Below are 27172 nucleotides of genomic sequence, written 5' to 3'. Positions count from 1 at the left end.
ATTAGAGATGCATTAACTAGAATTAACCAGAGAATACACAGAAGTTTCTGTATACAAGATCAATTATATTTCCACACATTAAATGGAAAATGAAATATTTGTAAAAGATATCACTTATGAGCTCATCAATAATACCAAATATCTAAGGATAAATTTAAGTAAAGCTTTACATAATTCCTATATAGAAAACTAAAAAAAAAGCCATGTGTCATGGGCCTTTGCCTCCTCCACTAATCTACTTCTTCCAGAAAGCCCACAAAAATTGTTTCTTGAAATCTATAGCAGAACACACAAATGTGCTGAACAGGTTAAAACATAATGAGAGTCAGTTTTGCAACATATTTTCACTCTAAAGCAAACTTTTAGGACCTAGAAAACTACCTGTAATAAAAAAAATACATGAATTTCAAAAAGGAAAAAGAATGAACAGTCATTGCCCCAGTCTGTTTCCTCCTTTTATGGCTTAAATTTCATATTTAACTCAAAATCATCTTTGTAATACCATAGGAGAAATAATGACAAAAAATAGTAACCTAATACAAAATATAAATTAAAATTGAATCATCACACCTTTCCTGCAATGATTAATGTGGCTAATTTAGTTAGAACTTCACAAAAAAATTCATGTACCATGGATTTGGTAATTATGTATTTGCCATGTATGCCTTTTTTTTTTCTTCTCAACAAAACGGGTCTTGCCTGAAAATTAGTAAAAATCACTTTATACCGAACTGTCATATCAGGAAAAAATTAAAACTATTTTTGCTGCCATGCACACTTTAAAAATGTTATTCAAATTATTCTAAAGAAAATAGACAACTGGATAGAAAAATGTCAATTTGTTAACAAAAACAAAATATTGCTTTATTATTTAAAGAATTTAAGTCTAGGAAGAATGGCATGGGTTTCTACAGATTAAAGTCAAATCAGCACACACAGCAAGAAGGCAAATGTCCTGTAATAAGAAAAAACCTGTTTTATTACTAGAGGAAAGCATGTACCTCTCTTCTTTGTTTACTTGGTCACCAAATCCCACTGTATTCACGATGGTTAGTTTCAATCGAACGTTACTTTCCTGGAGTTCATACGTCTGTGCTTTAAGTCTAACATGTGGGTAAAAATGTGAGGATTCATGGTCTTCAAAATTAGTATTAAACAGTGTGTCAATCAGCGTTGATTTTCCAATTCCAGTCTCCCCTGAAAGAAATGCAGATACATATTCATATTCACAGGAGCACAGGATAGATGAAGAACAGAACAGTAAACTCTTACGGTGATTTGGTTTCATGAATCCCAAATATTTCAAATATTGCAAAGGCTGGATTGTCCCTGAAAGAAGTACACGCTAAGGTGGTTCATTCTAAGCTGAGCATAAAAATGAGCCCTGTATGCCGAGTTACTCAGAACTCTGAAGAAGGCACTGAACTGTTTAAAGAGCAAAGAGAAAGCTTAAAGCAGCACGGCTAAGAAAAAACTGATAGAACTTAAATAACTGAGAAAAATCTGTACTCGTGCTCTCAGGTTGCTCAGATGGGCACCATACTGCCCATCACAAGAAGGAGGTGAGCACAGGAACAGGATGAAAAAGTGGACAGGCTGGGCACTCACCCACACAGAGAATATTAAAGCAGAAGCCTTGCTGGATCGACCTGTTGACCAGCTGATCAGGCAGACTCTCAAAACCAACATGGCCAGACATGGTTAAAGAGCGAGGGCTGTCTTTTTGCTGCAAGAAAACAAAAACAATGGCAACAGTTTTTTTAAAGTTTTACTGAGACAGAGTATAGGCACACTGGAAAGCATAGACATAATTTATCAAAAAAACTAAAGACTTTTTTGATCATTATACCTCCCCCAGGATACAACTGGTTTGTGAGAAACCTGTGTCCAGACCTTCAAAACATGTATTTCTTATTATCTTCCTACGATGACAGCCTGACACCATTTAAACATTAAAATATTTGATTTCCCCACACAGGAAAATACTCAAACTATGGCATAATCATTCACAAAATGGAATGTGGTGTGTAAAAGTCATGAAAGATGTTTATGATGAATTTTAGATATAAATTGTCACATTACAATGTCAAGTGAAAGAGGTACAGCACAAAGTTACAGATGGAGTTCCAGCTCACAGTCGTGACAGCGTAACTCATGTCACACTCAACCTCCTTGCTGCTAAGTTACAGTCAGTTCCCTCAAGTCACTGCAGCCAAAGGCAGAGAGACGGTGAAGTGAGGGACACACCCTTGTAGCTTCTCCCCAGAAGGCAGACCCAGCCACTGCTGTACAAGCAGACAGAGCTCAGGAGGGAACTAGTCTAACTGGGTTCAGAAGCCAGTGGAGACAAGGGCAGGCAGGTCAGCTGAAAGGGGAAATTCCAGAAAGGAGGGAGTCCACAGTTGGCACACACACGCCCCTCAAGTCTTTGGCTGAGTGCTGACCTACACACAAACAGAGAAACGGGAATTGGAATGGCCAGCCTGGGGAGCCTAGACTTTAAGTCTATAAGTTAAAGGACTCAGTAAACACATGAAAACCTACATGGGCCTCATTTTAGGAGTAAGGATCAGGTCCCAGCACTCAGAAATCCTCCCTCGTGCTGAAGGCACAACTGAAGTAGACCTGCTGTAACAGAGCTGAGTGTGACCAGCCAGTGACTCAGCTAGTACCTGCTGGACTAGAGGCCAACACTCCTCAGAAGAAGACAGTCCAGCACCTCTCCAGTGTGTCATCCACAGCACCTAACTGTACAACCAAAGTGCTACACAGAAAGAAGCAAAAAACACAGTTCACAGTCAAGGAAGAAGAAAATGGGCAGCTGAGCACGATCCACATATAAGCCACATGTTGAACTAGCTGGTAAGAACTTTAACTCTGACAAATATGTTAAAAAGAAAAATGTTCTCTTTCTCTACAGAAGAGATACATATGACAGGTGACATGACAGGTAATTATAAGAGAAACAAGAAAGCTCTCGACAACAACAAAAGGTGACAAATGAAATTCCTGGAGTGGAAAAATGTAACATCCGAAATAAAATAGTATTAACAGCAGATCAAACAATGGGAGGAAGTGTTAACAACAGATCAAACAATGGGAGAAAGACTTGTTCAATATCATATCCATACTAAATATCTTTGTCCATCTCTCATAGAAAATATAAAACTATAACAGAGCCTAAAAAATCTGGCACAATATCAAATGGTCTAACACACTTACAGTGGGAATGCTGGATGGAGAAGAAATGGGAGCAGGGGACGGAGGACGGAAATTTGAAAGAAATAGTGACTGATAATATTCTAATTGTTTCAGCATGAACTCAGAGATCCAAGAATTTCAGCAAACTGCAAACAAACAAAAGCAAAGGAATCCACAGCCAGGCACATCAGAAAAAACCATTTAAAAGTAAGAATGGAGAAAGATCTACAAGTAGCCAAGGGTGGCAAGACATATTACAGACAAGTAAAACATAAAATGATCACAGTATTGGCACAAGAAATGATGTAAACCAAAAGACAACAGAACGTCATCAGTAAAATGCCAAAAGTGAGAAAATGACAACTCAGGATTCTTTATTTTTCCAAAATGTGTTTATTTCTTTATGGTGACACTAGGTCTTTGTTGCTGGGTTTTCTCTAGTTGTGGAGCAGGGCTACTCTCTAGTCCTGGTGCGAGGGCTTCTCACTGCAGTGGTTTCTCATTGCAGTAGTGTGGCGTACAGGCTTAGTTCTCGGACCAAAGGATCAAAGCCCTGTCCCCTGCACTGGCAGGCGAATTCTTAACCACTGGTCCACCAGGAAAGTCCCTTACAACCCAGAATTCTGTATCCAATGAAAATATCCCTCACAGATGAGGGCAAAATGAAAACATCTTCACACAAAATCTAAGACTTTTACTGCAAGCGGGCCTTACCTGATAAGAAATATTAAAAATTCTCAAGAGAAAGGAAAACGACAACAGATGGAAACTCAGATCTACAAAAAGGATAAAGATTTGTCAGAAAGGTAAAAATATGGGTAAATACAAGAGAATTTTTTGCATGTTTTAATTTCTTGAAAATGTAGATTGACTGTTTAAAGCACTAACAACAGTGTGATGCAGGACTTAGGGTACACAGAGAAGCGGGATGCATGGCCGTGACAGCACAGGAGATGGGGGCGGAGGAGTCACCCTGCCGTAAGACTTCCACGCTGTCCGTGAGTTGCCATCACCCTGCTCAAAGGCAGTGAGGGGCAAGTTAAAGCCCACATCAATTACTGTTTTACAAAAAAGAAGTTTAGCTAGTAAGCCAAGAATGGAGATAAAATGCAACCATGAAAATACTCCATTAATTCAAAAAGAGGCAGGAAAATAAAAAAATGAAAGAATAAAAGGGACAAATAGGACATAAATGGCCAGGCGGCAGACTGAAACCAGCCACGTCTGTAGTTACAGGGAAGTGGTCCCAGCCAGCTGTCCAGTAGACCCTTCGGGGACAATGCCAGCTGCCAAAGGAACCATTAGCCACATGCAGACATGGCACACCTGGTTGTGACACTTGCAACTGAGGAAGGAACTTTCAAATTTTATTTAATTTTAATTAATTTAAATATCCAGGTGTGGCCAGTGGCCACCATACTGGACAGTGAAGGTCTAAGCTTTTCAAATAAAAGGAAATTGTCAGACTGGATGAAAGAGCAAGACCCAACTCTGTGCTGTCAATACAGTAACTGACAAGCTCCTTGTAAAATTTACGTGGGAAGCCAGAGGACTTAGCATCGCCAGAATCACTGTGCAGAAGAACAAGCTGAAGGATGCACACTAGCTGGTCTAAGGCTGCAGTCACCAAGTAGCGTGGTGTTGTGACTGTCTACTACTTACCTACAATTTAACAAAGAGGAGGGGGCTGGGGAACATGAGGACTCAACAGTGAGCACTCAGTGCGCCAGTCACCGAGCAATTACAGTAGATTCAGCAAAGCAGCATGTCAGAAGGCAGGTTAAGAGTAATTCACAAAGTCTGTGAGGTGGTAAAATAAAGATGGATAAGCTACTGTTACCAGTAAGAGAGCAAGAATGAACAAATCACCATTTATCAAAACTATGGGGACTTCAGCATGAGTGGAGGAAGAGAAGAGACTACAGAGCACAGAACTATAGGAAACCAATCATGATCACCTATGCTCATGTTTGCAATTTTCTTTTAAAAAAAAAAAACTCACCTTGTTCACCAGATTAAATTTACTCCTCTCTTTTTAAATAACTTTTTAATAAAAAACTACCAAAACCTATCCTCCTGCGCAAGTACATTCAGAACCCCCTTGGAACCATGCAAGTCTAATGCTGTGCTCAGGAAGGCTCCTACAGGGCCATCCCACGGCACCACGCCTTGTCATCACCAAAGTCTGTGAGGACACCTGCCAGAGCAGGGCCAGCTCCCCAACCGCTGTGGCAGAGCTGGAACCTGAATCTGCTTGACATCAGGCAGGGTAGAGACACTGTGGCCACTCAACAGTGATTCAGTCGATTACTGATTTTGAACTTGGATCAACGTTAACAGTTAATTCATATTCAAGGTGAGTACCAACAACAAGTCTGTCTAACCGCATCCTGAAACCACAGAGGCATCCACAGTACAAGGTGGGTCTGGTCTACTTAAGAGCCATACTCACTTTCTGTTCATGGTCAGATACTTGTGAGGACGTATGAGCTGTTTTTGTTGTAATGTGAGACTGAAAGAGCTGAAAAAGAAAACACAGATGTTACTTAAAAGAAAAAAAACCCTATATCTAAGTAATATATTAATAGTTACATTAAAAAGGAATTCTAGTATTGTCATTATCACTAGGCTTTGACTTGTGATCTACGCAAGGTTTTCTTGCTGGAAGGCTATCTGCAGAGGTCAGTACCATGTGACAGTCAACACATGATACACATTATTGCACTAACACCTTCACTCACAAAAATGTAAAAGTTATCATCACAGAACCCCTGCTATAGCCATCCCCAGGCCGATGGGGCCCAAGCAGCTGTGGGGTTCCCAGAGTAATGCTGCCTCAAGAGCACTCCACCTGGCACGCAGCACAGGACATGGAGAAAACGTGTCCTTTTTAAAAAGGACACTAACATGGATGTAGTAAGAAAAAGCGCAAGCAGTGCCAGACGAGAACAGAGCAGACTAAGTTCCCTCCTCCCCTGACCCCTGCAAGCTGGCAGTTCTTTCCCCAGGGGTAGAGGCGGCCTGGAGTGTGAACGCACAGTGTCTGTGGCTCATGACTGGCGATCTGCAGTGGTTGTCCTTGCCACCTAATCTGTGGTGCGGACCTCGTCAGCAGAGCGTGAGCTACCTCCCTTCCTTCCTCCCTCCCTCCCAGGACAGTGCCCCTTCTGTAAACTGCACAACATGCAGATGCACCATCTTTAACTACAACAGCTGCACTGCAGTGAACAGCAGCTTGCCTACATGTGGGACTAAGGGGAACCTGATGCTGTGGCAAGGGAGGGCACCTTGAACCCCAACACATGGGGTGGCCAGGACTGCATTCTACAGAATGCTAATGACCCCTTCCCGTGGTACTTTCTGGGTAACGTGAGCTCTTGAAGGTGGGCCCTGGGACCTCACCAGGCACCTTGAGCAGCCAGCTGAGCACACTGTGCCGGGAGTGGCTCTGGCCAGTGGGAATGCTTTGTGTATTAAGAGACAGCCAGGTCTCGGGGTGAACACAGGAACTGGTGTATGTATAAGAGAAAAGTACCTTGATACAAAGCCCACCAGAACTGGACTAGTGTGGCTTTAACTATACACACACTGCCCTGACTTTCCCCACCGCTGCCACCATGTGTCATGTGAGCTGGAGAGCACACCCCCAGTCTGAGCCAGCACAGAGGAGCCAGGGCACTGGGAAGACAGCCATGGTGACAGCCACACACAGAAGAGGGAAGACGACAAAGCGCAGGCCCAGGAGACACCAGCCTCAGGCAAGGCGGCACTTAAGATAGAAAACATCTGTATTGAACAGTCTTTTGGACTCTGTGGGAGAGGGAGGAGGGGGGGGATGATTTGGGAGAATGGCATTAAAACATGTATATCATATAAGAAACGAAATACCAGTCCAGGTTCGATGCAGGATACAGGAAGCTTGGGGCTGGTGCACTGGGATGACCCAGAAGGATGGTATGGGGAGGGAGGTGGGAGGGGGGTTCAGGATGGGGAACACGTGTACACCCGTGGCGGATGCATGTTGATGTATGGCAAAACCAATACAATATTGTAAAGTAAAAAAAAAAAAAAAAATTAAAAAAAAAACATAATTTTTAGATGTTGAAAAATAAAAAAAAGAAAACATCTCTGAGTCCTGAAAGTGAGGTGGAGTATCCTATCTGGATAAAGTGAACCATCAGTAGAAGAGTTTGCTGGAAATAAAGGGCTCATCATCTCTTGTTGTGACGTTATGAAGAGGCCAGAAGTGGAGCAGGGAGCTGCAGGATGAGGCCTGGAGTGTCCACCTGGGGTGGAGTGTCAGGACACCAGGCACCATGGAGGGAGACTGAGCACAGCAGAGCCTCTGTGTCTGCCAGCATTAGATGGGAGTGGGTGCTGCATGTCTAACTTAATTTTATCAACTACAGGACTCTAATGAAGATTAGTCTTTAAAAAACTACAGTAAGTAGTCTTGGGTTTTTAGTAGAATAGATAGCATACTGAAATTTTTGTGAAATGCTGCTTAGGAAGCAGTATCATTGATAAATAAAATTTGCTTAGAAAAAATAAGGTTTTGTACTTCTTTATTATTAAACTTTAAACTTTGACTAATAAAACCAAGGTTACATTTCTGTCATTTATATGAGTTCATATCAAGTATTCACTTTTGTTCATTCATTTCCTGTGTTTCTGAACACCTGCCAGAAAGCCTACTTAAAATCTCTGTGGATAAATGGTTTGATGAGGAAGTACAAATGAGTCACAAAGAACTATTATAAAATAGTTGTTCTTAATATTTCCACTGGTATACCTGGCTAGTCAGATTTCCAAAACAGATTTTAGAATGAAAACAGTTTTTAATAAATTAACAAAGACATTATTGAAGGTAAAATAACAAGGGGACAAGAATTGACCCAGTGCACCTCTAGTGGTAAATCCTAAATTAAAAACCTGGAAGTGGGATTCCAATCTGCTCCACCACTGACTTACCTTCTTACCGTTTACCTTCTTACAAGCCCTGTGCTGGGAACGGGGTATCAGGAGGAAGACATGGCCCTTGATCTTAAGAACTAATCTCGCAGAAACACAGGCAAATGATTGACAGTCCGCTCTCATTTCAAGGCAAAAGGGAGACCAACAGTCCCTATCTACACCTGATGACAGTTAGTAGTTTTTGTGTTAAATACATGCATCATAGATACACAAACACATGTATTTAAATCTATACATCCACATCCTAGAAAGGAAGAATGTATACAGTACTTTTAACTCTTAGCAAAGTCTAACACATTTTTTAAAAGTTTTAGTATATAACAAATCACACACAAAAAAATGTCAGAACATTTGGGGTTAGATCAGGTTCTCCACCTTCTTCAAAGTACCAGCTTGGGGAGTGTGGGCAACACAACAGATGCGGCATGCAATCTGTTCTGGGGTCCTCTGAACATAGGTGGTAGGGACCTTCTTCCTATGGGTCAGTTACAGGAAGGCATTTGGTGATTCAGGACAGGACCCAAGCTCTTCTGACCCTCCAGCAAACAGTACTGTGACTGCCTGATAGCCTCTCTTTAGGCATAACAATGAGCTTTGGGTGAACAGAATTAATGACTTGGGTTACAATTGCTTCATTTTACCTTCATGTTCCCACTGTTTATCTTTGTAAAGCCAATCCAAGGAACAGAACCAAAATTTTCTAACTGTCCTCTGGTATTTCTTAGAGTTTAGTTCAAAAAAAAAAAGAGCAGAGAGGTCAAAATAGTTAAACTGGATCTATTTTATGGGTTTCAATAGGTCAGGGTTCTTTGGCTTAAGATAGTAGGTTTGAAAGTAAGTTTGAAAGTTTCCACAGATATATTATTTAAAATCATTTTATTAAATCTTCAGCTTAAATAAATGTTAATATGCTGATCTAAAATTTTCCTAAAAACAAATAGTAAAATTACCTTATTCAGATTATGTGGAAGATAATTCCTGAAGTAGATAGTAATTACAACCAGGGAAAAAAGAGAGAATCCAACTGAATCAGTAAGACTTGACACAGGAGAAGCAGTGTGTTGGCCTCCTGTCCCCCAGAGAACAGACTTGGTCAAGGACAGCTTGGGGCAGGCCAGGTTCCATCAAAATATCACTTCAATTTTACCATCATCTCCAATACACATAAAAGAAGGTAACTACAAAGTCTGATATGCAGCCTCAAAATATCATCAAGACAGAAAAATTCTTGATAGTAATTCATAATGAAGAGATTTTAAACTCAAAAAAAACTTTTACAGTAATGTGTATTTAAGGGTTAAAATATAAATGAAATTTTATTTTGAAATTACTTTCCTCCCTTAAGTAGAAAAGGAATAGTTTGTGTATTATAGAAAAAAATACCCTTTCTAATAATTGCGTTACTGTAGTAACAGTACAGTGAACATCCTTCTGTGGCAGCCAGAAGGCATGCCCCTCAGATTGTCCCTCCAGTAAGCACCTGCAGGACCGGACCCCAGACCACTCCTTCCCAGGCAGTCCTAGCCCAGGCCTGAGCAGAGTAGTGGGGCAGGGGGTCAGGACCTGGGCCTTTCTGCCCTGTGAAAACTGCCTTGGCAGCTACTGGGCTGGCCCAGACTCTGCCAGGTCTGCTTTGCTTGTGAGCCTCTATGGATTCTGCTTCCTCCCCTTTCTCCTCCAGGGCCTGACATCCCTTCCACACACAGCCCTCTGTCCCCCACAGAGGTTCCTCCTTGATGTCAGAAGGTGGCAAAGTGTGGTAAATGCCAGAGAGGGACACGACCCAGAGCAGTCAGGGCAGCAGTGGGGGCAGAGTTTCAGCAAGGTGCAGATCAGCTCAGCAGAGAGAGGACAGGCTTGTGCCAAGACAACTAGACTCCTGCAGGCAAAAAAAAAAAAAAAAAAAAGTGCCACATCCAATTACCTCAAAACAGATCATAGGCCTAAAAACTCTAGAAGAAAAAGTATAAACTCTTTGTGGCCTTAGGCTTAGGCAAAGATTTCTTAGATACAAGAAGCATGATCCACAAGACAAAAAATGATAAACTGAACCTAATAAACTAAAAAAACCTCTGCTCTTCAAAGTACAGTTAAGAGAATGAAAAAACAAGACACATACTTGGCTAAAAGGTTTGTAAGTCATTTATCTCATAAAGGACTTATCTAAGAAATATCTATATATTTTCAAAAACTTGGACAACTAGAAACAGAATAACTCAGTTTTTTAAAAATAGGGAAACATTGGAATAGACGCTTCACCAAGGATATAGGGATGGCAGATAAGCACAGGGCAAGAGAATCAACATCATTAGTCATTAAACAAATGCAAATGAAAACACAAGGTGTCACTGCATGCCTACCAGAACGACCTAAAAAATTATCTGGCAAGGATGCACAGCAGTTGTTAGCGGGAATGCAAACCCTGGCACAAACATTTTGGAAAACAGTTTGGCAGTTTCTGAAGTTAAAACACACAACATACTCAGCAATCCCACTCCTAGATCATCAGCCCAAGGAAAATGAAAAGTAATACTCGAATAAAAACCTGTATGTGAATGTACGTATACAGTAACTTTATTAAAAACTGTTAAAAACTGGAAACAGCCCAAATGGTCTTCAAGTGGCAAATGGATGAACAGATTACACTGTGGCCCACGTGCACAATGGGACACCACTCAGCAGTAAAGGAACGTGAGCAACGTGGTGGATGGGTCTGCTCTGCACTGAAGAAACCAGCTCAGAGGCCACAGGAATCCACATGTATGGTGCAGGCGAAGCCACAGGGGCAGAAGGGGATGAGGAGGCAGACAACAGAGTAGCACCAGGGGATGTGGGGTGGAGGATGAGGCAGAAATTCTGTAGTTTTCATTGTGTTTGTGGTTATACAACGGTATACATTCATCAGAACTCGTGAAACTTTATACTAAAAAAGTAAATGTTACTGTGCATAAATTATTGCTCAATATAAAGTTAATTCTTAAAGATATAACAGAATTTTCTAACAGTAATTAATACCTGGAAAAGCAGCAGCTAACAAAAATAGATTATCTGAAGACAATGATTTAAGATGATACATGTATGATTATTTGTGAGAACCAATAAAGAAAATATACAGCAAAATATGCAAATACAAAATGAGATTAAAATATTTTCTCCAACTTCAAATTACAATTCATTATTGGTTTCTTTTGGCTCTCAGAGTCATGTGGAAACTGTAAGTTATAATTCTTTTCCACACAACAGAATCTGTTACTATATGACAAGCAGCCTATCTTTTCCTAAAACAGAGAGCCCCTAGAAATTGTCTCAATGACCTGTGTCACAGGAGAGAACGGTTAACATAACGACTGTATAAATGTATGGTTTAAGAAGGCTGCTGGAGTTAACTGCGCATGGCAGCAAGAAACAGGTCTGGAGCACTGAGTAACTGCCAGAGCCATGCACCAGGGCCGGGGCAAAGATGTACCAGCACAGCAGAAGCAAAACAAGACACTGTCTGTTCCACAAATTTTGAGACCGTTTACCCTCACCCCCCAGAATGGAGATAACAGTCCTCAGCTCAAGGGGTCGGTAGGAGAAATGTGGTAATGCAAGGCCAAAACCCACCCCAGTGGATGCAGTCAGCACCAGGAGACTTCCGATATCCCAGTGGTGTCCCAACAAAAATATATCTACAATACATAACGTTTGCAAAGTCTTTAGATATTTCTAGATCCCTAAGAAAGTAAAGATACATCTAAAGAAGTTGAAAATAATGGCTAGTTTCCTTTAGTTTTCAAAAAATATACATTAAATTTTACAGCTATTTTTTTAATGATTGGCAAATACAATTGAAAGGCATCTTGTGATATTCTAAGATTGAGAATACAGGCTGAGTATGAGATGATGAATCTTTTTCATGCTTAAAATATTACCTCTGTGCTCATCCATGGCTGTCTCTTCCTTTAATACTCACCTCAATGCTGTGCTTTGCCAAAAAGGCTTCATTCTTTATATTTAAAGCTAGTACAAATCACCATCTCACGTATAGGTTGTTTTCTCCAAAAGTTCATTTTAATAAGCTGCTTGGATTTACAGAAACAACATTACATTTAAAGTCCTGGTAGGTTGACAAATACCTTATTTAACCCATAACATACTATTTATAATCTTAGACTAATTTTTTTCAAATCCAGCAACAGATACATTTATTGCCCTATTCCTAAAAAGACTACTCGAGATCATGCATTCTTAATGGGGGGTATCCCCACCATAAATGTGGTAGAAATTGGTTCTGGGGGGACCAAAAAATTCAGTGGTTTGTGGCCTTCCAAAGCTCAGTCAACCTTACCTGAAAACAACTTTTCTAGTTTCTTCTTTAGTACCAACTCCCTCTCCTTTCTTCTCTGGTACCAACTCCCTCTCATTTCTCCTAGAGGAATTCTAGTACTGAATTCCTCTCATGAGGGAGAACTTGATTAACTGGATCAATTCATAAGACTAGGTAAATGTTATTAATTAACTGAATTTAATTTAAATTTCATTTTTGTCCTGAAAGGTCAGTAATGAAAAATTGTAGAGAACTACTGCTCAGATAAACCCTGAAACAGGCCACCTCTGCATGTGGCATTTTCCATCTTCCTCCACAGCCCTCTCCACACTGTCCTGCACTCCAGTTTCTTCACCCAGGTCAGTCCTAAATCAATTGCCCACCTGTCTCCACTCAACCAAATTCTGTGGTCCATGTGATCATTTTGGTTAGCTTTCTGTGGTTGTGGTTTTCATTCTGTCTGTCCTCTGATAGATGAGGATAAGAGGCTTGTGCAAGCTTCCTGATGGGAGGAACTGGCTGTGGGGGAAAACTGGGTCTTTCTATGGTGGGCAGGGCCATGCTCAGTGAATCATTAGTCCAATTTTCTGCTGATAGGTTTATTAAAATGCAGAGACTTTATCAACCAAGGTCCATATAGTCAAAACTAAAGAGATGGGAATACCAGACCACCTGATCTGCCTCCTGAGAAATTGGTATGCAGGTCAGGAAGCAACAGTTAGAACTGGACATGGAACAACAGACTGGTTCCAAATAGGAAAAGGAGTACGTCAAGGCTGTATATGGTCACCCTGTTTATTTAACTTATATGCAGAGTACTTCATGAGAAACACTGGACTGGGAGAAACACAAGTTGGAATCAAGATTGCCGGGAGAAATATCAATAACTTCAGATATGCAGATGACACCACCCTTATGGCAGAAAGTGAAGAGGAACTCAAAAGCCTCTTGATGAAAGTGAAAGTGGAGAGTGAAAAAGTTGGCTTAAAGCTCAACATTCAGAAAACGAAGATCACGGCATCCGGTCCCACCACTTCATGGGAAATAGATGGGGAAACAGTGGAAACAGTGTCAGACTTTATTTTTCTGGGCTCCAAAATCACTACAGATGGTGACTGCAGCCATGAAATTAAAAGACACTTACTCCTTGGAAGGAAAGTTATGACCAACCTAGATAGCATATTCGAAAGCAGAGACATTACTTTGCCAACAAAGGTTCGTCTAGTCAAGGCTATGGTTTTTCCTGTGGTCATGTACGGATGTGAGAGTTGGACTGTGAAGAAGGCTGAGCGCCGAAGAAATGATGCTTCTGAACTGTGGTGTTGGAGAAGACTCTTGAGAGTCCCTTGGACTGCAAGGAGATCCAACCAGTCCATTCTGAAGGACATCAGCCCTCGGATTTCTTTGGAAGGAATGCTGCTAAAGCTGAAACTCCAGTACTTTGGCCACCTCATGCGAAGAGTTGACTCATTGGAAAAGACTCTGATGCTGGGAGGGATTGGGGGCAGGAGGAGAAGGGGACAACAGAGGATGAGATGGCTGGATGGCATCACTGACTCGATGGACGTCTCAGTGAACTCTGGGAGTTGGTGATGGACAGGGAGGTCTGGCGTGCTGCGATTCATGGGGTCGAAACGAGTCGGACACGACTGAGCAACTGATCTGATCTGATCTGATGGTTTTTCCAGTAATCTTGAATGGATGTTAGAGTTGGATCATAAAGAAGGCTGAGCGCCAAAGAATTGAGGCTTTCAAATTTTGGTGCTGGAGAAGACTCTTGAGAGTCCCGTGGACTGCAAGGAGATCAAACCAGTCAATACTAAAAGAAATCAGTCCTGAATATTCACTGGAAGGACCGATGCTGAAGCTGAAACTCCAATACTTTGGCCACCTGATGAGAAGAACTGACTCATTTGAAAAGACCCTGATGCTGGGAAAGATTGAAAGCAGGAGGAGAAGGGGACAACAGAGGATGAGATGTTTGGATGGCATCACTGACTCAATGAACATGAGTTTGAGCAAGCTCCAGGAGATGGTGAAGGACAGGGAAGCCTTGCATGCTGCAGTCCATGGATGGGGTCACAAAGAGTCACACATAACTGAGCTACTGAATAACAACTAGGCATTCCTGGTTTATTAATAACTCAAAGTAATATTCCAGTTAAAAAGTATACACTTGACTAAGTGAAAATATCACTGTGTTCTACTTATTTTTGTCCATGAAAAAACTGGAGAACAGACCACTCACAGAACATTTATGGTATCTATCAACATGTTTTTGACCTAGCGTTCCATTACTTATGAACTCTTTCTACACACATCACACTGGCTAATGAGAACAAAAGGCCTCCTCACTGCCTCCAAAGAGAGGCAAGATGACCTTGGTCTGGCTTTTCAGAGCAGCGTGAAAGGAGACCAGAGAAGTTGTTCCACAGCTCTCCCACCTCATCTCTGGTGAGCCCTGTAGTTGTGAAACAACAGAGCTGCCTAAAACTAACTCGAGGGGCTGGGGCACCCATCCCACCTGGCAGGAAACCTGCAGGGCCAGCCCATCTTCCTGGCTCTCTGCCTCACCCACATCGCAAACAGCAGTTGCCTCTTCTACTTTCCCCCAACCTTAACCCCGATTCCTCATGAGGCATATTTTATTTTTTCAACATATGGCATAATTTTAATTCCCCCTTAAGTTGTATTACTCAGGTCTGACATCCCAGAAAAAAACCTATTCCTTCGATATGATTCCTACTTCTGGTTTGTGAACTAAATGATTACTATGCAACCTCTACTAAATTGCCATATGCTTACGTTTCCATCTGTCAGCTGTCTCAGGCCTCAGAGTATTGAGGATTGTTCAAACAGAAGAAGATTCAGGATGGCCCTAAAATGGAACACGGCCAAGAGGGTGTATCTTTTTCCCTCTCCCCTAACAGAGGTTCCAGGGCCTCAACCCTCCATGTCCATGTGGCACAGCTGCCACTTTGTCCAGGCATCTTCCCTTGTGACACAAAACTGGGGTGAAATTCTGACACCTGGGTTCATCTTCCTTTGCTTCATTTCTCCCAAAGGCTGCATTTCAAAAATCCCTCATATGCTCCGTTTGAGTCTGCCTTCCTTTTTTAGTCTCACTACCTGGTTCATCTTAAAAAATTTCCCCAACAATTTATTCCATAATTTAAATTTTTCTAGTGTCAGAAAAAGCAGACTGAAAGAAATCTGAAAATTCTAGAATTCCTAATATAGCCTCACTCATGGCTCTTGAGAGAATATGGTCACAATGTTTCTCAAAATAGATGTTCCAAACACATGGTCTGAAAGTATTCTGTACCTGGGAAGATACCTGGCACTGATCTTCATTTGTCTCTGACAGGAAAGGTCTGCAGAAAGCCAAGGGGGAGGCTGCTGCTGCTGCTAAGTCGCTTCAGTTGTGTCCGACTCTGTGCGACCCCATAGAAGGCAGCCCACCAGGCTCCCCCGTCCCTGGGATTCTCCAGGCAAGAACACTGGAGTGGGTTGCCATTTCCCTCTCCAATGCATAAAAATGAAAAGTGAAGTGAAGTCGCTCAGCCGTGTCCGACTCCTAGCGACCCCATGGACTGCAGCCCACCAGGCTCCTCCGTCCATGGGATTTGCCAGGCAAGAGTACTGGAGCCTAGGTGACACTATTTAACCAAAACAATAAACAAGGAAAAAGAGGCCACTTAAAGCAATTTTGGACAACTTTAACATGTAGGCACATGTTCACTTTTACAATGACAAGTTCTAAAAGGAATCACATAATGTAATGAACGTTGGGTTCTATTGTATCTAAACTGCTTCAGCTAAATCCTCAGTGAAGAAATCACCAGCATTGTTTAGAAAAAGTAGTTAATTTCAAATAAATGGAATTGCCAAATAAAAAATTTCAAAAACAGGAAAAATGCTCAAGCAAAATATGCATATTTACTAAAAGTAATAAAAAATTGTAAGGATGCTAAATCATAATTGGTCTTAAAGGTATTTAAAAATCACAGCTTTCAATCTCATGGTTATGTTTGAGCCTATGAGCTTCTTATTTCTGTGATCTTCAAAACATAAAGGGTGTTAAAATTTTAAAGCATCATCTAAATCAAACTTCCTCCCAGATATGATCAAAAGAAAGTGTAAAAATTAAAGTTCTCAGTGAAAAGCTTTGAGAATCAGGTATTTTATATTAAGAATACTTAAAATCTTCAGCAGAGAAAATTAAATTTAGTATGGTTAAAAATAAAAGGCCAGTAAATATTCTTGAGAAGAAGAACTCTATTCTGCAGTAAAACATGAAAATTTAAAACACCTTCTTCCTCCTTTCCCACACACCAAAATAAATAGGTAAATAAAACAGTTACAGTTCAGAACAATGTCAGGAGCAAAGTCGGCCTGGGAAAAGCTCAAAGGCTTGGAAGAAGGAGGAGCCTCGTTAAAACATAAATGCAGACTAATAGCCCTGCCCATAAGAATTTATAACTAATATGTATAACAATCAACAAGAATAAAATGACTCAAAAATGATCATGGTTATGGAGGATACAAAGAATATTACAAGCTGTGTTTCCTAAGTAAAGTCGCTCAGTCGTGTCAGACTCTTTGCGACCCGGTGAACTGTAGCCCACCAGGCTCCTCCGTCCCTAGGATTCTCCAGGCAAGAACACTGGAGTGGGTTGCCATTTCCTTCTGCAGGGGATCTTCCCAACCCAGGGATCGAACCCAGGTCTCCTGCATTGCAAGCAGATGCTTTAACCTCTGAGCCACCAGGGAAAGATCATTTAACTGAGGGGGTAAGGGGCAATGCAACTCACTAAAATTTAATGGAAAAAGTAACAATACAGAACATAAGTTAGGTATTGCAAGGAAGTACATGACTAGTGGCAAACAAGCGGAATGACAGAATGCCATGGGTTAAAAGCTTCAGAGGAGATGGGACGGAAACTCGGTCTCATTATCATATGACTATAGGACCTGGGCCAGTGAAGGGATGTCACTCCAGATCAGAAACACAAGGTACTGAGGTAGTAATTAATTAACTCCAGGACATAAAAGAGAATGAAAAGTCACAACTTCAAGAGAGAAAGTAAAACAAATGCAAGAAACTTCTGAGATATAAAAAATGTCATTGCTGAATTATAACTGGAAAAAAACAAGAATTCAGAAGTATTGCATCTGAAACAGGAAATGAAACAGGCAAGAAATGGAAAGATCTGGATATCATTTAAAAGGGCAATAGGAAGATGCAGAAAATTATGAGTATGTTTCTCTGGAAACAGGAAAAGATAGTGTCATTACAAGATCCACTATCACAATCAGCAGTACGTAACTATACAGTCAAGATCTCCTGAATCATAAAATGTAAGCAATTACTAATACTTACTGCAAAATTCAGACTTCAATTGAAGAAAGTAGGGAAAACCACTAGACCATTCAGGCAAGACCTAAATCAAAACCCTTAGGATTATACAGTGGAAGTGACAAATAGATTCAAGGGATTAGATCTGATAGAGTGCCTGGAGAACTATGGACGGAGCTTCATGACATTGTACAGGAGACAGGGATCAAGACCATCCCCAAGAAAAAGAAATGCAAAAAGGCAAAATGGTTGTCTGAGAAGGCCTTATAAATAGCTAAGAAAAGAAGAGACGCTAAAGGCAAAGGAGAAAAGGAGAATGCAGAGTTCCAAAGAATAGCAAGGAGAGTTTAAGAAAGCCTTCTTCAATGATCAACGCAAAGAAATAGAGAAAAACAACAGAATGGGAGAGATTAGAGATCTCTTCAAGAACATCAGAGATACCAAGGAAACATTTCATGCAAAGATGGGCACAATAAAGGACAGAAATGGTATGGACCTAATAGAAGCAGAAGATATTAAGAAGAGGTGGAAAGAATACACAGAAGACCTATATAAAAAAGATCTTCATGACCAAGATAACCACGATGGTGTGATCACTCACCTAGAGCCAGACATCCTGAAATGTGAAGTCTGGGAAGTCAAGTGGGCCTTAGAAAGCATCACTGCAAACAAAGCTAGTGGAGGTGATGGAATTCCAGTTGAGCTATTTCAAATCCTAAAAGATGATGCTGTGAAAGTGCTGCACTCAATATGCCAGCAAATTTGGAAAACTCAGCAGTGGCCACAGGACTGGAAAAGGTCAGTTTTCATTCCAGTCCCTAAGAAAGGCAATGCCAAAGAATGTTCAAACTACCACACAGTTGCACTCATCTTACATGCTAGTAAAGTAATGCTCAAAATTCTCCAAGCCAGGCTTCAACAATACATGAACCTTGAACTTCCAGATGTTCAAGCTGGATTTAGAAAAGGCAGAGGAACCAGAGATCAAGTTCCCAACATCCGTTAGATCATCAAAGAAGCAAGAGATTTCCAGAGAAACATCTACTTCTGCTTTATTGACTATGATGCCAAAGCCTTTGACTGTGTGGATCACAACAAACTGTGGAAAATTCAAGAGATGGGAATACTAGACCACCTGACCTGCCTCCTGAGAAATCTGTATGCAGGTCAAGAAGCAACAGTTAGAACAGCACATGGAACAATGGACTGTTTCCAGATCGGGAAAGGAGTATGTCAAGGCTGCATTGTCACCCTGCTTATTTAACTTACATGCAGAGTACATCATGCGAAATGCGGGCTGGATGAAGCACAAGCTGGAATCAAGATTTCCAGGAGAAATGTCAATAACCTCAGATATGCAGATGACACCACCCTTATGGCAGAAAGCAAAGAACTAAAGAGCCTCTTGATGAAAGTGAAAGAGAAGAGTGAAAAAGCTGGCTTAAAACTCAACATTCAAAAAACTAAGATCATGGCATCTGGTCCCATCACTTCATGGGAAATAGATGGGGAAACAGTGGAAACAGTGAGAGATTTTATTTTGGGGGGCTCCAAAATCACTGCAGATGGTGACTGCAGCCATGAAATTTAAAGACACTTGCTCTTTGGAAGAAAAGCTATGACCAACCTAGACAGCATATTAAAAAGCAGAGACATTACTTTGCCAACAAAGGTCTGTCCAGTCAAAGCTATGGTTTTTCCAGTAGTCCTGTATGGATGTAAGTGTTGAACTATAAAGAAAGCCGAGCACCGAAGCATAGATGCTTTTGAACTGTGGTGTTGGAAAAGACTCTTGAGAGTCCCTTGGACTGCAAGGAGAACCAACCAGTCCATCCTAAAGGAAATCAATCCTGAATATTCATTGGAAGGACTGATGCTGAAGCTGAGACTCCAGTACTTTGGTTACCTGATGAGAAGAACTGACTCATTGGAAAAGACCCTGATGCTGGGAAAGACTGAAGTCGGGAGGAAAAGGGGACAACAGAGGATAAGATGGTTGGATGGCATCACTGACTTGATGGACATGAGTTTGAGCAAGGTCTGGGAATTGGTGATGGACAGGAAAGCCTGCCGTGCTGCAGTCCATGGGGTCACAAAGAGTCGAACAGGACTGTGCGACTGAACTGACTAATAGAGGACATGCTGGAGATCATGCCAGACACAATCCGGCCAAAGCGTATCTCATCATCACTAGCTGTGACCCCTTAAGTATCCACTAAACCTCCCTGAATCTTAATGCAGTTTTAAAAGGTTACTTTCCATTTACAGTTATTACAAAATATTGGCTATACTCCCTGTGTTGTACAATATATCTTTGAGTCTTAACGTCCTCATCAAAAAAAAAAAGTCTGAAAACCTGAAGAGTTTCAAGTGAGTTTTAAAACAGAACTCTTTTAAAAAATAAAGGTGGAATGAAAATGAAAATAAAACATACCAAAATCTGTGGGACACAGCTAAAGCCCTGCTGAAAGGGAAATTCATTAATACCTTATGTATATATTAGAAAGGAGGAAAAGTCTCAAGTCAGTGATCTAAGGTCTCTCAAGAACTTAGAAAAAGAAGAGCAAACTAAACCAAAAGCAAGCAAAGGAAATAAAAACATCAGTTTTTTGCAAATAGAAAAATAACAGAAAAAACCCGGTGAAACAGAAATAGTTCTTTGAAAAGGTCAGTGAAGTTAACAGACTTCTAGCAAGACTAACAAAGATAGGCAGAAGATGAAAATTTTACCAGTATCAGGAATGAAACAGGGTTTATCACTATAGACCCTAAAGAAAGCAAAAGGAGATTAAGAGAAGATTATGAACATGTCTATACACATAAAGCTGACAATTTGAAAGGAATGGATTGCAAAACCACATACCATCACAACTCACCCAGTATGAAATAACATGAACACACAGGTAACTATTAAGGAATTTAAATCTGTAAGTTTAAAACTCCCCGAAAAGACATCTCCAGGCCCAGATGGTTTCACAGAAGAATCCTACCAAACATTTAAAAAAGAATACCAATTTTACATAATCTCTTCCAGAAAACAGAAGAGATGGGGACCCTTCCCAGTTTCTTTTCTGAAACTAATATTACTCTGACATAAAACCGAAGACAGTACAAAAAAACCTGCAGACAAATATCCCTCTTGAACTTGATAAAGAGTATCTACAAAAGAACAGCAGCAGCCTGCTGCTCTGATGGACTGAATTCTTTCCCGCCATCATCACAGTAAGGCAAGAATGTCTGCTGTCACCACGCTTACTCAAATATGGCAGAAGAGAAAAGGTATAGATTGGAAAGAAAGAAAGAAAACTGTCTCTGTGTTGAGATGACATAATTTTTATGCACACAAGAATTTACTCCAAGGAATTTACTCCTAGAATAAATTAATTCAGCAAGGTCAAAGGACTCAAGAGAAACATAAACATCTCAATTGTATTTCTGTGTTAAAACGATATGAGGACAATGAAAATAAAAATATGGTATCATTTGTAACTGATAAAAAATGAAATAAATGTAAATCTAACAAAACAAATGCAACTATATAATTCTGATGAAGGAAATCTGAGAAAATATAAAGAAATGAACAGAAACACCATGTTCATTAGCTGGAAGACTCAACATGGGTAGAAATAACAATTTTCTTTAAATTGAGACTTAATGTAATATCTATCAAAATCCCAGAAAAATTCTTTGTACATAGACAAGACTATTCTAAAATTTATAATGAAAGATATAGAAACTAGAATAGCCAAAAATTTTTGAAATTTAAGAATAAAGTGAGAGTAATCAGTCTACTTTATTTCAAGATTTATTTATATAGTTATAGGAATCAAGACTGCATGTTAACAGAGACCCCAGAAAAAGATCCGCACAACATGCTCAACTAGTTACTGACAAAAGTGCAAAAGCAATTCAATAGAATATGATAGCCTTTTCAACAAATGTTGGAGCATCCATTAGTCAAAAATGACCCTTGACCTAAGTCTTACACCTTATACAAAAACTAACAAAATGGGTCATGGGTTTAAATGTAAAACTAACTACAAGACTCTTAGGAAAAAAATAAGAGAAAACCTTTGGTATTCTGAGTTAGGCAAAGGATTCTTAGACTTGACAAAAAAGTACAGTCCATAAGAGAAAAAGGTGATACAATGGATTTTATCAAAACTAAATATGTTTGCTTTGCAAAATATTAATAGAATGAAAAAGAGAAAAAAATTTGCAAACCACATATCAAAGATTGGTATCTAGAATACATATTTTTAAAACTTCTAAAATCAGCAGTAAAAAAAGAAAATCCAGTTAGAAAATGGGCATAAAAAATGAAATTCAATGAAGAAAATATACAGATGGCAAACAAGCACATGAAAAGATGTTTAACATCACTAGCCATTAGAAAAATGCAAGTTAAAACCACAACATATAATTACATACCTATCAGAACGTCTTAAAAAAAAACAAACCAGGAACTCCAAATGCTGGTGAGGATGTGGAGAAACTAATCTCACATACACTGGTGGTGGGAATGGAAAATGCAGAAACTGGGAAACAGTTTAGCAGTTTCTTAATGAAACTAGTAACTGCCATGTGGATTCCAGAGAACTGAAGACAACATTTTCCTTATGTTATATGTTAACATACAGTTTTACGTAACTGTATGTATAAACATACAGTTTATAGCAGCTTTATTTATAATAGCTCAACAATGGAAACGTAGGTGTGTCCTTCAAAGTGTGTTACATCCATACCATGTAATATTACTCAATTAAAAAGGAGCAAACTAATACTTGGAACAACCTGAATGAACCTTCAGAGAATGCTACTGAATGAAAAACATCCAATCCCAAAAGGTTATATTCTAGGTGATTCCATTATGTAACAGACTTGAAAAATTACAGAAATAACAGATTATATTAGTTAGGGGTTAAAGAGGAGGTGGAGTGGAAATGAAGTGGGTGTGGCTACAAAAGGACAAGGGAAGGGTCCTGTGGTGGGGGCAAGTTCTGTCTCCACAGAATCAGTGTCCATGTGCTGGTAGTGGCCTTTCCTATGATTTTGTAACATTTTACTATTAAAGAAGAGTGCGGACTCATTGGAAAAGACCCTGATGCTGGGAAAGATTGAAGGCAAAAGAAGGGGGCAGCAGAGGATGAGATGGTAAGATAGCATAAAATTCAATGGACATGAATTTGAGCAAACTCCAGAAGATGGTGAAGGACAGGGAAGCCTGGTGCGCTGCAGTCCATGGGGTCACAAAGAATTGGACACGACTTAGCGACTGAACAACAACTATTAATGAAAACTGGGCAAAGTTACTGGGGAATTCTGTTTTTTATCACAATTGCACACGAATTTACAGTTAACTCAAAAAGTTTAATTAAAGCTAACATTACTGCAAAATAAGCACAGCAACAGACAAGAAATCCCATGTTTAATTCTGAAGATTAAACTTCACTCTGAAACAAAGACGTGCACACAAACACAACAAATCTAACAAGGCAGGTCAGAGAGGAAAGCCGCGATTTCTCTAAAAATAAGACAGAGAAGAAAGAAACCTGGCTGAATCAGAAGAAAGACCCTCCTCCAGGCTCTGTCAGAGAAACTGGCTGTGTGATTCTGGACCCATCTACCCTCCCAGGTTCCTACCAGCTTAACTTCTAGAGACTGCTACCAGCACGTCTCACTTTTTGGTTTCAGGTCCCAGAAGAGCTTTTGTTTACGTGGATTACAATCGCTGGTATGAAGAGTATCAGAAGTTAAATTTTTCAAAAAGACAAGTGGTCCTTCCACACGGCGTAGCGTCGGGAAAACAACAGGGACACAAGAGAATGAGTGAAAAGGGCAAGGAACAGCTTGGTGTGGCCGAGAACACCTCTGTGGCCCTCCCATGGCTTACTCTGAAATGAGACCAGTGTAGAGGAGGGACAGAAAACGGAACACATCAGTCGCATCCGTTCTTTCAACGGACAAGGGCTCCAAGGTGGGGAAAAAAGGCTCCAATCCCAAAGATGTCAACGCTGGATAAGGTGGGAGGCTTGTGAAGGCCTGGGAGGCCGAGTCCAGTGGGGCGCCCGCCACCAGTCCCGCTCCCGCGCGTTTGGGACCGTTACACAAACCGCCCGCTTCAAACTCCACTCTAGGGAGACGGGAAGCCGGGAGGCGCCGCCCGAGGGAGCGGGCGGGAATCGCGGGCCCAGCCGGGACGGCGGGGGTCCCTGGCCGAGGGCGTAGGGCTGGCGGACTCACCAGGTGCCGCGCCACCTCGGAGGCCATGGTCCGGGCGACTGGGCGGGCGAGGGGCCAGCAAGGCGGCGGCGGCGGCCGACCGAGCCGCGCGTCCAGCAGCGGAGGGCGGGATGGAGCGGGGCGGGGCGGGGGCCTAGGAGGGAGGAGCGGAGGGGAGGGGTCCCCCGGCCTCAGTGACGTGGGGGGCTGAGCGGGATGGCGCGGGGGGCGGGGCGGGTCTGATAGGGAGGGGAGGAGAACTGACGGGAGGGGTCTTGTGGCCTCAGTGACGTGGGGCTGAGCGGGATGGCACGGGGAGCGGGAGTCCAGAAGGGAGGGGAAGGGAGATGAGAGGAGGGGTCCAGCAGCCTCCATTGAGCTGGGGGCCCCTGGGCGGGCTGCGAGTCAGGGCTCCCAGACACCTCCTCGAATTGGGTCTGTCACAGGAGTGCCTAGATGTTTTAGAGCAGCGGTCTCGAACCTTTCTGGCACCAGGGACCCTTTCATGGAAGATATTTTCACAGATGGGGGGAGGGGGAAGATGGGTTCGGAATGATCTATACACAGTTATACACACAAATATACACACATATTTATTGTACACTTTCTATTATTATTATAATATCAGTTCCACTTAAGATCATCAGGCACTAGATCCCAGAAGTTGGGGATCCCTATTTTAGAGAATGACCAGTCAGTGCCTGGGAGAGGATGGAGCACAACTGCTGTTAGAAAAAGAGGCGGGGAAGAGCAGCCATGGCTCCTCAGACCTTTGGGCCGGGCTGAAGCACTGATTGCGGCTCTACGGGGCCGGAAGTGGGCGTGTCAGGGCGTGTCCTCTGGGGGGAGCGGCCATTGCTGCCTGTGTAGGGGCCGGAAGTGGGCGGGGCCAGGCGTGTCCAAGGGAAGGCGCTGAATGCAGCCGGTTCGAGGACCCAAAAGAGGTGGGGTGGAGTGGGGCGGGGCCCGCGGGAGCTGTAAGGCCGCCTCCGGGGAGGCCGGAAGTGGGTGGGGCCCCCGACGGGGGCGTGTCCGCGGGCGAGGCAGGGGGGCGGTGGCTGTTAGTCCCGCGGCTGCGGCGCGCTAGGAACTTGTGGTGGAGTGGCCGCCGCGTAGGTCCGGAGCCAACCAGGTACGCTATCGAGATGGAGGGACCCGCCGAGTACAGGGCTCGGGATCGGCAGGCCGAGGTGGAGCAGCCGGTTGGGGGCGCCCTGGGCGGATCGCCCGAACAGCGCGCCAGCGTCCGCGCCCGCCCCAAGGAGCCAGAGGACGCGGCGGGAGACCGCGCGGACCCCTTCGACCCGGTGGAAGGCACCCCGAGCGCGCCGCTCGGAAGGCGACCTCGCGGTGGTCTGGTGGGGGAAGGTGCGCGGCCCGAAGCGCTGGGCGATGCGCCCCCCACGCCGCGGCCGGGCCGCACCGCGCCCCGGGACCCGGCTGCAGGCGGCTCTCCTCAGCTGCGGCGCGGCCCCGGGGGCGCGGACGGCGCGGCGGCCGAGGAGGAGGGCGCGGGCTCTCTGACGCTGGATCCGCTGGAGCACGCGTGGATGCTGTCGGCCGCCGACGGCCGCTGGGACAGCCTGGAGGGGCTGCTGGCCTGTGAGCCTGGACTGCTGGCCAAGCGCGACTTCATCACCGGCTTTACCTGCCTGCATTGGGCAGCCAAGCACGGCCAGCAGGAGCTGCTGGCCCTGCTGGTACGCTTCGCGGGCCAGCACCGGCTGCCGGTGAACATCAACGCGCGCACGAGCGGCGGCTACACCGCGCTGCATCTGGCGGCCATGCATGGGCACGTGGAGGTGGTGAAGCTGCTGGTGGGGGCCTACGACGCGGATGTGGACGTTCGCGATTACAGCGGCAGGAAGGCCTCGCAGTACCTGAGCCCGAGCACCGCCGAGGAGATCCGGACGCTGGTGGGCGCCCTGGACGAGGACGAAGGCGAGAGCGCGGCGGGCAGCGGGGGAGGGCGCTGGAGGCTCTCGAGGGTGCTACCCTCGCACCTCATCTCCGGCAGGCTCTCCCACGCTCTGGAGGACGGCGGGGACCATCACCACCACCTGGCCGAGGGATTGACTGCCGGCAAAGCGAAGGAGCCGAATCGCAAAGCCTCGGGCAGCTCTAGTGGGCGGATGAAACCCAGACTCAACAAAATCCGTTTCCGAACCCAGATCATCCACACCACACCCTCTTTCAGAGACCCAGAGCAGCCTCTGGAGGAGGGGGAGGACGAGGAAGAGGACCGATCTCTTAAAGGCCACTCGTCCTCTTTCAAATTGAGACCCAAGTCCAATGTATTTGGGTAAAAATCATTTCTTTTAGAAAGTTCTGAGACTTGTTTGCCGTGAGGAATAGGATACTAGATGTAGACAAGAAAGTGAGACCAGAAAAGACGCTGAAGGTTGTATTCTTAATCCGAGGGGTCTCCCCAGCAATGTGGCTGCCGTGGCTTTCCAAGTGATTCCTCCAACCTTGACCTTGGTCCCCTGCCCCCTGCAGCCTCTCTGCCCTGGAGTCGCTGTTTGGAGAACTAGTAATATATCTAAATCCGGTGCAGAGTTGATGATTGCAGGTTCCTTTGATTTAAACATTGCCGGATGCCATGCAAAGTAAGGAATATTGCACTTTGCAGTATCTTTTTAAAAGTGGTTACTCTTCCAAGAGCTTCCCTTTGTGGCTCAGCTGGTCAAGATCCAACTGCAATGCAGGAGACTAGGGTTCGATCCCTGGGTTGGGCAGATCCCCCTGGAGAAGGGAAAGGCTACCCACTCCAGTATTCTGGCCTGGAGAATTCTGTGGACCGTATAGTCCATGGGGTCCCGAAGAGTCGGACACGTATGAGCGACTCTCACTTTCACTTTGCACTCTTCCAAGAGCAACAAGACATGCAAGTAGTAATGAACTGGTAGTATTTGTAAGTGTAAACAAAACTACACACTGCCGTCTGTTTTTACTAATTGCATTTGCTTTAAGATACTACTGATGGCCAGGTCAGAGTTTACATGCACAAATACTAATTAGGGAATAATGTGAATACAATTGGGAATTCTGTTGGTACCCTACTTGTAAGTTGTGTTCAACTCTTCAAAAGCTGTTTCAGCTTTAAC

At 43.0% G+C, this 27172-nt stretch overlaps 2 protein-coding genes across 5 annotated transcripts in view; one reads left to right on the top strand and one right to left on the bottom strand.

Moving 5' to 3' along the window:
• Positions 1 to 24238, bottom strand: part of SEPTIN10 (septin 10) — a 51243-nt gene extending 27005 nt beyond the window's left edge. For 2 of the 4 annotated variants that reach the window (XM_025261094.2, XM_044925946.2), the window contains exons 1-4: positions 24087 to 24238; positions 5654 to 5722; positions 1609 to 1726; positions 1002 to 1197 (exon numbers count right to left, since the gene is read on the bottom strand). In XM_025261094.2, coding sequence (XP_025116879.1) covers positions 1002 to 1197; positions 1609 to 1726; positions 5654 to 5722; positions 24087 to 24113 — 410 coding nt within the window. In that variant the 5' untranslated portion in view covers positions 24114 to 24238. Of the gene's footprint in view, positions 1 to 1001; positions 1198 to 1608; positions 1727 to 4863; positions 5002 to 5653; positions 5723 to 24086 lie in introns of all 4 variants that reach the window. The other 2 variants (XM_044925948.2, XM_044925947.2) reach the window with 2 other exon arrangements.
• Positions 24239 to 24357: 119 nt separating this feature from the next.
• Positions 24358 to 26442, top strand: SOWAHC (sosondowah ankyrin repeat domain family member C). Its single transcript, XM_025261093.3, has one exon. The coding sequence runs from the start codon at positions 25211 to 25213 to the stop codon at positions 26369 to 26371; it is 1161 nt and encodes a 386-aa protein (XP_025116878.2). The 5' UTR covers positions 24358 to 25210; the 3' UTR covers positions 26372 to 26442.
• Positions 26443 to 27172: the final 730 nt, after the last annotated feature.

The sequence above is a fragment of the Bubalus bubalis genome, chromosome 12 (genome assembly GCF_019923935.1).
Source record: "Bubalus bubalis isolate 160015118507 breed Murrah chromosome 12, NDDB_SH_1, whole genome shotgun sequence".
In the NCBI taxonomy this organism is placed as follows: domain Eukaryota; kingdom Metazoa; phylum Chordata; class Mammalia; order Artiodactyla; family Bovidae; genus Bubalus; species Bubalus bubalis.
Note: the sequence above shows the minus strand (reverse complement) of the source record. Positions and strands in the feature narration are given on the sequence as shown.